At 34.1% G+C, this 14,745-nt stretch overlaps 1 protein-coding gene across 1 annotated transcript; it reads right to left on the bottom strand.

Annotated features, from left to right (window-relative positions):
- Positions 1-2,743: 2,743 nt before the first annotated feature.
- LOC131644081 (DEAD-box ATP-dependent RNA helicase 16) lies at positions 2,744-9,605 on the bottom strand. Its single transcript, XM_058914471.1, has 14 exons — positions 9,227-9,605; positions 9,048-9,137; positions 8,610-8,738; positions 7,731-7,831; positions 7,224-7,338; positions 6,741-6,872; positions 5,932-5,997; positions 5,404-5,583; positions 5,101-5,196; positions 4,800-4,940; positions 3,651-3,733; positions 3,521-3,558; positions 3,226-3,428; positions 2,744-3,090 (listed from the first exon to the last, which is right to left on the bottom strand). The coding sequence occupies exons 1-14, from the start codon at positions 9,560-9,562 to the stop codon at positions 2,980-2,982; spliced, it is 1,821 nt and encodes a 606-aa protein (XP_058770454.1). The 5' UTR covers positions 9,563-9,605; the 3' UTR covers positions 2,744-2,979.
- Positions 9,606-14,745: the final 5,140 nt, after the last annotated feature.

The following is a 14,745-nucleotide window of genomic DNA, read 5'->3' as shown; positions in this document are numbered from 1 at the left end:
CAAAATTAAAGTTATTCAAACCGATGGAGGTGGGAGTTCAATTACTTTAATCAACACCCTACTCAATTTGGCATTACTCTAAAACTCACTTTCCCTAATACTCACCATCAAAATGGGTCAGTAAAACGTAAACTAAGGCACATAGTTGAAATTGGTCTAACTTTCCTTGCCCAAGCTAATCTCCTTGTTTCCTTTTGGGATTATGCTTTCCTAACAACTACATACCTTATCAATAGGCTTCCATCATCTCTTCTATCTATTTTATTTACCTTATATTTCAATTCTTAAAATCCTTTAGGTGTGCTTGTTTTCCTGTCTTGAGACCCTACAATTCTCATAGCTTTATATGCACTCAATAAAGTGAGTTTTTATAGGATACTCTTATACACATAGAGGATACAAATTTCTTGATCCTGGTGGGAAAATATTTCTAGTCAAACTCCTCACTTCAACATAACTCATATCTCTAACCCCCTCAAACTCTACTAATATCACATCTTCTTCACCCACAAACTCGGTTAGTCCCTCATCCCCCCGGGCTCTTTCTTCTGCCCATAGAGTTTATCCTTTAAACACACACCTTATGCTAAATAGAGCCAAAGATGGAATTATACAACCAAAACTCTACCCAACCCTTTTCCTAACACATGTTGAACCAACCTCCTACAAATAAGACTTGGTGATTCCTGAATGGTTCAATGCAATGGAGGCAGAATTCAACGCTCTCTTAACGAATGACACATGGTCCTCGGTTCCTCCCCCTCACATAAATAACTTATTGGCTACAAATGGGTGTTTAAAATTAAAGAAAATTCGGATGGACCATAAATAAATATAAAGCTAGGTTGTTAGCTAAGGGCTTTAATCAAGTTGAGGGTTTTAATTATAATGAGACATTCTTACCAGGGGTTAAAATTATCACTATAAGAACTATCATCGCTCTAGCAGTCACAAAAGGTTGGACAACTCAACAATTGGACATTAACAATGTCTTCAATGGTTTTCTCAATGAAGAAGTGCATATGGTGCAATCTCATGGGTTTGAAAAAGGTAACTATACACTTGTTTCCAAACTCAACAAAGCATATTATGGTCTTAAATAGATTCGTTGGGCTTGGTTTGACAAGTTGAAAGGAGTCATGTTATTTCTTCAATTTACTGCCAGCAAGTATGATCCATCATTGTTCATGTTGCACATTCCTACACAATGCACCCTTGTATTAGTGTATGTGGATAATATCATCATCACATGCACATCAAAAGTTTTCATCCAACAGTTTATCACCAAGCTCAACCTTTCTTTTTATCTCTTGAAGACTTAGGTCGTTTTGATTATTTCTTGGGCATAGAGGTTCTTTATCTATCTAATGGTTTTCTCCTTCTCTCTCAAAGCAAATATATCAAGGATCTTCTAAGCAAAGCTCAAATGTTAAATGCTAAAGGAGTTTATTTCTCTATGACCTCTAGCACTAAGTTTTCCAAAGTTGGCTCCGCAAATGTTAGTGATCCAATTATGTTTAGATCCATTGTTGTTGCCCTCCAATATGCAACAATCACCAGGCCTAAAATTTCCTTAGCATTGAATAAAATGTGTCAATTTATGTCCAATCCTCTTGAAGACCACTGGAAAACAGTTAAGCGAATTTTGAGGTATCTCCATGGGATCCTCAATCATGGTTTATTTCTTGCTTCAACTATAACATCGCTTCTATCACCACCACTAGCTTTTGTGATGGTGACTGGGCCTATAGCCCATATGACAGGAGGTCCACACCAGGGACATGCATGTTTCTTGGCCATAATTTAGTCTCTAAGTGGGCTAAGAAACAAACACTAAGGACTAGGTTCAGTGTTGAAGCAGAGTATAGAAGTTTAACCCGTAACACTATAAAGATTCTATGGCTTCAATCCTTGCTGCATGAACTCAAGGTTACATACTAAGTGCCAAAGATTTTATGTAATAATCCCAGTGGTGTTGCTTTTTCTCACAACCTTGTGCCTCATTATAGAACAAAGCAATCGGAATTAGACATATTCTTTGTTAGAGAAAAAGTGATCAGGACAAATCTTACAGTGACATATATTTCAGCTCATGATGAATAGGCTGACATCTTGACCAAGCTTTTGTCCACTGCAAGATTTTTGACTCTCAAAGAATTGGAAGTGGTTGACATGTTCTCACTGGTCAGCGACTCTAAAATTGAAAGGGGGCCTTGTCAATTTCTCTCCATGAGAAATGCTAGCAACACTCTCTTTTCAACACTCTCCAACACTCACTTTCTTATTGGTTGAAACATGTGTGGGTCCTACCACTTTATGTGGGATTCATTTTCAATGTGAGGGACCCACACATGTTTCAACCAATAAAAGAGTGAGTGTTGAAAAGAGAGTGTTGCTAGCACTCCTCTTTCTCTCCATTCCCTAGGAATTTTGTTGGGAAAACTGTATTCAACAAAAAATATTAACTAACTATCTATCTCCTCTCAAATCTCTTATATTTCATCTTCATCGTGATAAACTTGCATAAACTATCTTAACAACAAACTATTTAAACAACGGGATATAAAATAAGTTAAAACTTTTTATATATTGCTATAAGAATATTTCATTAACTATCTTTAAGAACTTATTAAAAAAAAATTAAAATTATAAACATGTCATACGCAATTTTGATAAAATCTCATCATCACACAATTTATGTTAGTAAATAAGCCAATCCGACACATAGTTGAACATCTTCATATGCGGGTTTGCATGAGATCATTTAGTTGATAATGATTATCTTACAGGAGTGAAATATTGCCATGAACACAAACGGGACTAAATATATCTAGAGCACAGCTTCAAACATAGCATGCTCAAAATAATCTAAAATAATCTTTACAATTTTGATGTACAATAATTAGGTATAGCATTACAACAAAATTGTGGAGCCTCTTTATAAGGCTCTGCAGAAAAGAAGAAGAAAAATCAAACCAATCAAAATGCCTTTGCCTTTTTGTGTTTTTGTCTATCACTGTTTTTACCATTGCTTCCACCTTCCTTTTTTCCACCTTCTTTTTTAAAACCTTTGTGCGGTCTTTTCGATACCTGAAGAAAATAGGAATTCCTCAGCCATATACATAATAACACAAACAGAATACAAAGAAGTAACAACATAACATAAAACACTCTTTTCCATTGTAATCCCTCAAGTCGTCAACAAATTTTCATAGAGAATCATACCCCACTAGCCATCAGAGGGTCGCCGCCTTTTCTTGATTTTCTCTTGGAACCCCCTCTGCGATTATTATTTCCCATTGCATCTCTGGTAAGCTTAACCATTTCCCTTGCCTCTTTAGTTGTTTTGTCGATTAGGTAGTCTGGGACATCCCTAAGGTGTGGAGGAGGGGCGTTCTTGCTCAAAACTTTGTCATGTTTCAACAGGGCTGTTCAAATACAATTCCAATGGTTTAAGTTTAAAAATGCAAAAGTAAATGCTAACAAGATATAAAGTAACAAAATCAACCAATAACATTACCTAGGTCTCTCGGATTAGTTTCAAAGTGGGACTTCAACCTGAAAAGGAAAAACAAAGGTTTGCAGGCATGGATTAGAAAAGGAACAAAATTTAGTCACAAAGCATAACACATTCAATACCAGGGACTCACTTTTCAGAGTTCAAAATCTCATTTCTCAAATCCTGGGCTCGTGATTCACGAACAGCAATTTTAGTTACACTCTTTGCAACATCCTGCAAGACAATGGCAATCATCAACACAGTTTCCAAAGCAGCAAGTCACTCCAATTATGCTTACATATGCATAGCAAAAGCACGGAGAGTTTCAAAATATTCTCTATATATTTTTATATAAAATAAAAACAACTACAAAAACGTGCAAGATGCTAGTAAATCTCAATATTTTCTAGTGTATCTGAGACAGAAAGGACATGATATTCAATAATAAAAGTAATGTATCTTGTTTTTCTGGACACAAACTTTAATAGTGATTTTGGTAGCTAGAATATGAGAAGATATATAGTATATGTCAAGTAGTGCAACTGAGACAGAAAGGACAGTGGTATTCAATAATAAAAGTAATGTTTATTGTTTTTCTGGATACAAACTTTAAGAGTGTGTTTGGTAGCTAGATTAAGAGAAGCTATATCGGATATATCAAGTAAACTATCCTATCCTGTAACACGCCAATGTTTGTCGAGTCAATAAGATACGACAACCTTACCCAGTAGGCTTGCACTAATCCTAAACTATTAATAATCTAAATTTTACCTAGGGAGATGGATTTAAAATAAGTGACACGATTTTTCCCTTTTCACTATAGTTAGTGACCTACTTTCCCTTCTTCTCCATGACAACACACGCGGCCAGATACCTCCCACCATTTCCCCACTTCTAACACCTTGAGACAACACTGTCTGACATCACCTGCGTTGTAAGTAAGGCTCCCTCGACCACCATCTCATATCATTATCTAGTCCACCTCAAACACAAGATAGGATAACAATGATATAAAACTATCTATGGTTTATCTCATGTGCATTAAATAGGAATTTGAAGATCACATTAAGCTCATACCCTTTCCTACTCTTATTTGAATCCTAACATGGAAACCATTTGAGGCTGAAAAATATTGGAACATAATACAAGATGAGATAATTTCATTTTTTAACTAAAGGATTCTTAGTCAGAAATTTATAATAAAGAAAGAACATACTAATTCATTGAAACAGGATCTCATTGGTTGATGCATCTATGAAAAGCCTGATATTTTTGTTGAAAATGGGAAACAATAACTCACCTCAGCCCTATACCGTAAAGATTCTACTGCATTCTTGGTGAGTAATGGAAACTCGGCAATTGAGGGTGAGCCGACGTTGTTTTCATCGTCGCCAACAAAAGATCTTACTTCTTCAAAGGTCTCCATTTCATCTGAAGAAACCTATGAAAAAACAAGGAATGTCTAAATGGCCAGGATTATGTTGCTTGGATCTCAATAGTATGACCCAAAAGAGCAACACAGGCTCGAGAGCGAAAAATCTAACGAGTTTTGTAAAATTTACTCGGTGGAAAAGAAGAGCTTATTTGTCTAACAAACTCACCAAGGTGATAGAAGCACCAGAACTGTATGCTCTTCCAGTACGTCCAATTCGATGTATGTATCCTGCCACACTGCGAGGCATTTCAAAGTTTATAACCTGTTCATCAACAAGAGAAAGCATTAAGTAAATTATTTCAGTGAACATGGCAATCTCCCAATGAAACAAAAATATAAATCAGAGGATTAAATCTACCATAGTATAGTAAACAACTCTCACTATAACGCCATATGCAGATCAATGACTTCAAACATACACACCAGACAAAAACATGTTAGAAAGAGATATAACAGATGACATGCATACCGTGTATACATTTTTAAAGTCAATTCCCCTTCCTACTCCAGATTCAGAATCTAATTTTAGCTTTGGATGTTTTCTAGACTTTCGCGATCCAACAACATTTTCCTTAGGTGCTTCATCCTTCTCAGTTGACTGGCTGATATCTGCTGCAATTAGATAATCAAATAGGCCCGCATTGAATTCCTGATGAAAATAAGTTCATCAAAATCAAGTGATAAAATCTAAAACATAGATCTATAAATAAATGAACAAATAAATAATAATAATAATAATAATAATAATAATAATAATAAAATCAATTTTTAAGAAAATGCAAGGATTTGGTTTGATTTAACATTTTACCACTTTTAATTTACAAAAATGTCAAGTAAAATAAAAATGAAAATGTTTATCCAAAGCCCAAACAAAATTAACCATAAACCTCTCCCGTAGCTTCAGTAGTAGGAACATGCCATACATAGTACTAGGTTAAGTCGAAAAACCTTTGTACCTATACGAAAAGAAAGATGGAAGTGGATAAAAATTACGTACCTCGAGAATATGTAGACGGGAATTTTGAGGCAATTCAGCATTTAAAACAGCAGACTTGATCCCAAACTGGAAGGATACAGATAGGGAATATTAAAAAATGAGAGGAAAAGATGATGAAAACAAAATAACCCCACTTGCAACAATAAATGCTTATGATTGGTGGAAGCAGTGCTGTTGAGGAAACAATTAAAACCAAAAAACATAATTTTCTCAAGTCGGTCAAAACTCCATATAACATCAAGAGCGGACAAATTTATGGCAACAAAATATCCAGATTACAGAAAATGGACTTATTGACTATTACCCATTAAAATGATGCAGTTTGACAATCAATGCAAATTGTTTAAAAAAGTGTACCAAAAGCAATGCAAAACATGTAGTATTATATAAGATTTTTATTGAAAAGAACATGTAAGATCGGATGGATTAAATCTAATTGAAGCAAACAGGTGCACATACAATCAAGAATCATCTATACCAAAATTTCAAGCTGTTAAACATAGGTTCGTGAATGGTTTTATAAGTCCATTCAAAAAGCATAAAAAAAGGAGCACATACAATCAAGAATCATCTATACCAAAATTACATGTCCTCTCACATAAGAACTATTGCAAGCTTTTGGGCATTAACAAAGTCATAAGCCACTCTATATGTGTTAAAAGTCAACTTGTTTCAATGGAGAATGGGCATGATCAGGTTCAAATTCTTGACCATTTTGTCATATAATCTTTAATATCATGTCATTGGCTAACTATCCCAAGTGCATAAACCTGTTAAGAGAAGACTTTGTAATAATGTCTAGCACATACCTTTTCCAAGAAAAGTTTCAATCTGAAACTTGTATCTATGTTATTAGTGAATATCAAAACTTTCTTTTGAACTAACTCCAACTTCAACATAGCAAGGACGTAGAGCAGCTTATCATTGGCAGGACAAGAGATCTGAAGAAAAATATTCAAAGAAAATGGTAAAAAGCACATCAGCTCGAGCACATGAAAATTTTTTGAATCAGAAATCAAAAAGCATAAATGAAAGCTTATTGAAAATTAAAACTTAATTGTAAACTATTTTCCTTCTTAATTAAACCTTTCATTGCCAAAACATATGGTTCTTTTCCTGTTTATCTGATACAAAACAGTTTTCAAATATAGAAAAGACGGCGGTTTCCCTTCTCCAAAAAAAAAAAGAAGAAATGACACACTACATTTGTGTAAAAAATAAAAATTGAACGTAACCACTATTAGCATCAAAATATCAAGAAGACGCGTAAATAAATTTAAAAAATGTCTTACCCAGAACTGCTGAACATTTTTAGGGATGATCTCATCCTTGTGGTTTTCCTTTTCGGACAAAGTCAAAACTATAGCGTTGTGTAAAATCAAATTTTTTAATTTGTGAACATCGTCACTGCAGAAGAAAACATTTCATTAGAAATAATTGCAAATGGAGTGTCATTGATGTCAGATGACAAAAATCCCGCCATACTGGCTGCTATGTAGTGCCATCATAGCAGATTAAGGCGTAAAAACACACAATACTGACCAAGATTTACCATGGCAAATATTTGATAACACTGAAACGGACATGGTTCTATGGAAGACTTATCCTAAAATAATATCACATATCGGTGATTCATAAACAGCAAAAGACTAAGCTAGTATAAATGTACAGATATAGACAGTTCTTCGTTGCAACTTGCAAGTATATAATAGAACCTCCAAAATTGCAAGGAGCATACACGCTATTTGAGCAAAAAGAGTTAAAAAAATATGATAGGAGGATGAAACACAATGACACACCTTAATGTTGCAGACATAAGAAGACACTGGCAACTTCTCGGTATGTGAGGTGTTAAAGCTTTTATGTCATTTTCATACCCTTGTGATAATAGAAGATCTGCCTGAAAAGATTATTTTGGATATCAATCATGTCACTGAATATAAAACAATTGGAACAATGAACAGTTTTTCAACGTCTACTTGAATTGCATTAAAAAATTAAAGACTTGATTACAGTTTAACTCCCTCTATTATAACTAATGTGAGATTCAGGTACCCCAAATAATTTGAGTGAAGTTAATCTCTTAAACAATTTTAATGTCAATCATTAAATCTCTCCATCACTTTCCTTTTACTTAAAAGTTTCAAATTCTACTCTACTAGTAAAAATAAAATTTAAACCTTCTTACTTTCAAAACTTATTAACCAAATATCAAATTTCACTCAACAAAATTTAAAAGTTGTTTAGTTTTTTACCAAACCTTCAAAACATTTCTTAAGTTCAAAACTGTTCGCTTTATTTTGATCTAAAATCCATAATAAAACTCTCAAATAATTTTGATAGAATAAAAAATCAAAGGTTACAAGATTGGAAGAAAGCATTTGACAACAAGATAAAATTTGTTTCACTATTGAATTAATAGACTTGATTGTTTCAAAAAAAAAAAAAACATGAGCCATGAAATTCGCACTTGGTTTAATTAAACCATAGAATTCAAAAGTATAGTTGAGCTATTATTAAAAATAACCAACATTTTAAAAACTGAAAAGCTACAAAACAAATGAAAACCAACAGTAATATATCTGTCAATTTGTGTTATTGGTGGAAAAAAAAACATTGTTCATTGCTCAAACCAAACAAATGCTACGAATGGAAACAAAGAATGTATCTAACTTCACCTCATCAAGAACTAGAGTTTCAAGGGAGTCATTAATGGATGCTGGCAGAAGTATTGAGTTGGACAAACACTTAGCTAGGCAACCAGGAGTGGAAATCAAAACATCAGGAGGTCCAACCAGTGCTGCTTGCTGCAAAACCAAATTTTAGTACCTTACATCAAAATAATAAGTGTTTAATAGAGATGCACCGACAGTGTAAAAAAAATTAACACTTTCATCCAATATGTCATCTCAGTAATATAAAAATAACAGTATCACTTGGTATAATACATGGTCGTGATTAGTTAGTTGAGAGTGTAAAACTTTTTTAAATAATAAAACCATGTTCTAAAACAGATAGAATAGAATACATAATTTCGGCGTGTTCTTAAATATCCGCTATATCTTAAACTAGAAACAGTTACTACAAGAACAAAAATGATACAGAGCGTAACGAACCAAGTCAGTAGCAAGCATTTTGTTATTCAACTGCACAACTTTCAGCTGAACTCTGCATAACTCAAGGAGTGACTTAACTTCCACACATATCTGAAAATATAAAAATCACAGACAGTTGAAACACATTAAGAGAAGAAATTACTGAGAACGATAATAGAAATCGAAACTAACAAACGAACCTGTTGACAGAGTTCAGCAGTATGAACAAGAATAAAAACATTTGGTGCTAGCTTCTTCCTATCACCATTACTAGTAAAAAGCTTCTGAAGCAGAGGGAGAAGGTACGCAAGTGTTTTCCCGGAACCTGTTTGAGCTTGAGCAACCACGTCTTTACCTTCTAGAATATATGGAATCGCGTGTTGTTGAATTGGAGTAGGTTTTTCGATTTTCTTCTTCAGTAAAGCGCGAATGAGGCGTGCGTCTAACCCTAAATCTTCGAAGGTTTTTTCTTCGGGTTCTTTGGTAGCTTCTGCCATGGCGGTTTCGGTTTTCAGAGGGATTGTTTGTTCAGTCATTCGCCGGAGAGGAGTTGCTTCACTTGTAGTTTTTAGTGGAAATTAGGTTTGATTTGATTTGGGCCAACGGAATACTGATTTGGGCTTTTGAGGGAGTGATCCATTTAGCCTGGACGAAGGACATGTGCCGAACAAAAAATTGAGACAATTTCTTTATCCACCCCTACCTTCTTAGGAATCAGTAATCACTACGAAATTCCAAAAACGCCCCTATATGTCAGAAGTGCATCTCCGAAGTTATCAAAAAGGAGGATTTCGAAGATGCATCTCCGAAATTTTTTTTTTATTTAAAAAAAAAGTGTTTTCAAAGATGCATCTCCGATATCACCCTTTCGAAAATGCATCTCTAAAAACACATGCGTTTTGTAGTTTAAATAAAACAGCCTCCCCCCTTTTTATTTTACCCTAAATCACAAATTTTTCAAAACTCTAACCAATTTTTCCTACTACACTTGCACTTTTGAACTCTAAACTCCCTCTACAACATTCAAAGGCTCATTCAAAGACAACATTCAAAGGCTCGCTCTTTCAAAAGCTTCCTCTACAATTTGTAAGTTTTACAATTTTCAACTCTTGCATTGATAATCATATTATGGCTGTTACAATTAGCAAAATGTAGTATGCTTAAGCTATTATGAGTCAATGATAGTGTATAGATGATAAAAACAGGTTTTGAATGGGTTAGAAGAAGAAGTGAGTTTCTGCAAAAAATGGAGTTCGCAGGTTTTTTCGGAAGTGCACTTTCGAAAACACCTCCATGACCAGTTTCGGAAGTGCACTTCCGAAATGTAGTCAGAAATTGTTTTTTTTTTATTTTCTTAATTGCTTCGTCGTCTTACCGGTTTCAATTTTTTCAAGAAAATGTCAGGAAACCAGGCACGACTTAGACAGGGTAGGGAGACTCATACCGCATCGGCTCAACACGAGCGGGAGGCATAGCTAGCATCGACACGGGGACGGGGTCGAGTACGAGTACCTTTCCAAATGGATGAGGCGCCTGCAGGTTCCTCATTTGGATCAAGGAGTCGGTTGGCTCGGGCATCTTTCTCTCGTGAGGTGGTACGTGAGGAGGAGGAGGAGGAGGAGGTGAGACATGAGGAGGAGAAGATACCCGATGTTGACCCTCCGCAGGGGGAGGATGATGCGGAAGAGAGCTACCCGGGAGGGCCTACAGACACTTATGTGTTGATTTACTACCATGAGTACGTCGCTCGACGTGTTTGGGAGGGAGAGGTAGTTTTTTTAATTACACTTTATAATTTAACCATTTTTTTATTTAGATTTTATTCCACTTTCTCCTAACGGTTTAACTAACATTGTTTATTGTTTTTGTTTTTGTTGTGACAGGAACGGCCGGCCATAAAATCCGTGAACCATGCGCGAAAAATATTTTCTCTATTTAAACCACAGGCTCAATGGTTTAATGAAGTTGTAGCTGGGAGCGGGTTTGACGGGTTATGCATGACCGGATATAGTACCATCAGCCACGACATGCAGGGACCTTTTGTCAAGTGGTGGCACAAGGAGGCGTATTCTTTACACCTTCCTGTTGGGGAGTTGTGGACCACCTTACACGACGTGGCCTATCTGCTCCACCTACCGATCAGAGGGAGGTTACTGGACTATTCCCGGATACAAAGGGTTGAGACCATATAGCAGATGGTGGATTGTTTGGGTATGGACCCAAACATGGTGGATTATGAGTGCAGAGCAACGAGTGGGCGCATATCAGGTTCTCTAGCTTGAAAGAGGTGTATGAGAACCACTTGGTGCCGATAACGGAGTCCGAGCAGGAGGATGACGAGCTTTTTACTGAGTATCATCGTGCTTGCGCTCTGCGGTGCTGGTTCATGTTCTTGGTAGGCACTGCACTCTTTATGAACAAAAGTGCAACCTACGTCGACATGACGTATCTTCGTTACTTTATCGATCTGACTACATTTGACCAGTGGAGCTGGGGGGGCAGCCATTATGGTATACCTATACCAGAAGCTGAATGAAGCCTCCTACTGGAGGACCAGACAGTTGACTGAATTTCGCACACTCCTCACAATACGTTTCTTTTTAATTATTTCACATTTAACCGCATTGTTCACGATGACATCCGTTGGACGCCCTTCACTAATTACTGTGATGTTGTCCCATTCGACCGCATCGCATTATATTATGAATGATTGGCATGTGGGACCAACACCATGGTCAGGTATCTATCAAAGCGGTGCATGAGGGATGGGTATGTCACATGGTTATATCATGTGTCACATCCTTTGATGACACCCGACGCTCCTAGAGATCCGCCTAGGCCAACACATGAGGAGATCTTGCAGAACCAGCAGGCCGAGAATGATCATGCCACTAATCTCCTGTCGGTATGCCAGCGGATACAGATATTTGGGCAGGATGCATTGGAGAGGCAATTGTCATTGTGGAGAGGATGGTCAGTGACGCGGCCGGTGCGGCGACGTATAGGAGGCAGAGGAGGTCCCAGGGAGTTAGGGTTAGGCATACTCAGTAGCAGTTGCCTATTTATGTTTTATTCTTTAATTTTATGTATTCGGATTATTATTTTGACACTAAGCACTTACCCGTACAGTAAGTTGCAAAACCTGGGATTCGGACCCAAGTCACAGAGGCAACAACGCTGCAAGCTTACCACCAAATCATGCATGTTTAGTTGTATATAATTGCAAAGTTGTTCTATATATTAATGCTCCATTCTTTTTCAATAATATATATATGTTTAATTTTATTAATGTATTATTTAATAATTTATTAAATAAATAATTTACTAAAATATTGTATATAATTTCAAATTAATAAGTTTAGGAAATAATTTTTATAAAAAAACTGTACATATAAAATGAATAATTTTAAAAAAAAAATGGTACATATTAATATATATACTTTTATAAACTTTATTTTTTTATAAACTTCAATTTTTGTATACTAAACTAAAAAACTGTACATATTATTAAGAATTAAAAAAACGGTACAAAATGAAAGTTTTTTTTTGTTTGTTTATACATATTAATTTTTAATTTTGTTTGTTTTATGTAATATATATTAGAATCATTATAAAAAAATATATAAAAATGATTTATAACACAATTAACTTTTATTTATAACTGAATTTTTAAAAATGATTTTATTTATTGTATATATTAACTAAATAAAATAAATATAGATAATGCAATAATTATAAAAGTAATTATATTTTTCAATTATAAAACTGAGCAGTAATTAATTAAAAAAACTGAACAATAATTATATATAGATAATGCAATAATTAAAAAAATTGAGCAATAATTATATATAGATAATGCAATAATTTAAAAAACTGAGCAAATTCCTAAAAAATATTTAAAAAGTTAATTAAAAAACTAAATAAAAACATTAATTAAAAACTAGAAAGTGTTATAAAAATTCAACTTATAAAAGAATTATCAATTTATAAAAATCAAAAACTTTAAAAGTTCAATTAGAAAAAAAATTCAATTAGTATATATATATATATATATATATATATATATATATATATATATATATATATATATATATATATATATATATATATATATATACTCAACGTTTTTATTTAGTTTTTTAATTAACTTTTTAAAATGTAATCAATTTATAATATATAGAACTCCTTTGCAATTAAATACAACTAAACAAGCATGGTTTGGTGGCGAAGACTAAATTTTTTTTTAATAGGAGGAAAATCAAAACACGCTACTATTGCATGGGGGAGAAAGCTATTTAACCCTTTATTCTAATTTACGTGTTATATTTTGTCAATTCTATTATATTTTGTCGATTAATGTAAAATATGGGATTAATCCTTGTTATGAAAAAAAAAGAAAAACTCATAGCATATTTCGGAGATACATCTCTGGAATTATGGAAAATGTGAAAACGGGTGTTTTCGGAGATGCACTTTCAAAAACACCAAAAAATGGATGTTTTCAAAGATGCATCTCCGAATTCTGAAAAAATTGGAAAAAATGTGACTTCGGAGATGCATCTCCGAAGTCAGGGGTAATATAGGGTTTCCAGCAGGGTTCTCACCCCAGGGGGTGGATAAAGAAATTTTCAAAATTGAACGGTTGAGATTTAAAAGTAAAACTAGTAAGAAACCCGTGCATTCACACGGGTTCTGGTAAGCGACGCGCATTTGTCTTAGATGTATATTTAAATTAATAAATATAATTTTCTGAAAATATTATTAACATTAAATTGTGTCTAAAAAAAAGCAGAAACAAATTGAAAAGCGCCGAAATTAGAGAAATAAATAATTTTCATTAAAATTAACATAAAGAAATATTATAAAATAATATTGTTAGGATTATATGAGCAATTAATTGGTATAATTAGTATAAATAGGTTTTTAGAAAATTTATTAGAACAAAAATGAGTTATTAAAATGGGCCTGGATAAGAAGAAAGGCTCGTTGAATATCACTCCAGGTTCATAGAAGTGTTGTAAAACAAAAGACATGTGTTCCAAAGATCACACGTTTTACTCATTGTGTCCAAGGGTTTAATAAAAAATTATAACGTCCCAAAATGGTATAAAAATGATAATATGTTCATCTTTTAAATTATTGTGCACGGGTTATGGTATGCGATCCGCAATGGTTTAAGACCACAGTTGTTAAATAGCAACAAATAATTGGGAAAAAAAAGAAAATGACCACAAGATTTAATAGTTGAATATTTGGGAAAATATAAAATCATGATCTTTATTACATTTTCAATAATTCATGTGTGGAAAAAAAACTTGACGTATAGTGTTGTATTACTATGATCTCAAAAGAAGTTGAAAAAACATATTTTGACGTATTAAAAAATCAGCATTGTAAAGGCCCAAGTCTATAAATAATTGAGGGTCCAAAGAAATAATACAGTGATGTATTTTAGAGAGAAATAAATGCAAGGTGAAGGCTCAAAGTCAAGAAATTAGCGAAAACCCATCCATAGCATGAAGGCCCAAAAAAGTAAGTAAATGAAGAGACGTTTTTGGTACTCCAAAAATGTTGAGGTTAAAAATATTTAATCCACCCATCTACGTTTAAGTTTGATAGTCGTTTTCTTTTCCAAAACTACAAGTTTCTAGGTAATATTGGAAGTTGAAGCAGCCAAACCCATTCCCTTTCCCAGCATGTCAAAGGATAACGCATCTAC

Source organism: Vicia villosa, linkage group LG1 (genome assembly GCF_029867415.1).
Source record: "Vicia villosa cultivar HV-30 ecotype Madison, WI linkage group LG1, Vvil1.0, whole genome shotgun sequence".
In the NCBI taxonomy this organism is placed as follows: Eukaryota; Viridiplantae; Streptophyta; class Magnoliopsida; order Fabales; family Fabaceae; genus Vicia; species Vicia villosa.
This window is presented reverse-complemented; position numbering and strand designations above follow the sequence as displayed.

Bases quoted from the DNA above. Each gene is read 5' to 3' on its own strand.
- LOC131644081 (XM_058914471.1), bottom strand. From the start codon at position 9,562: ATGACTGAACAAACAATCCCTCTGAAAACCGAAACCGCCATGGCAGAA. The intron at 8,739-9,047 runs GTTCGTTACGCT...TTGGTTTTGCAG, and splicing joins AAATGCTTGCTACTGACTTG to CAAGCAGCACTGGTTGGACC. The intron at 3,091-3,225 runs GTATGATTCTCT...TATTTTCTTCAG, and splicing joins ACCCTCTGATGGCTAGTGGG to GTATCGAAAAGACCGCACAA.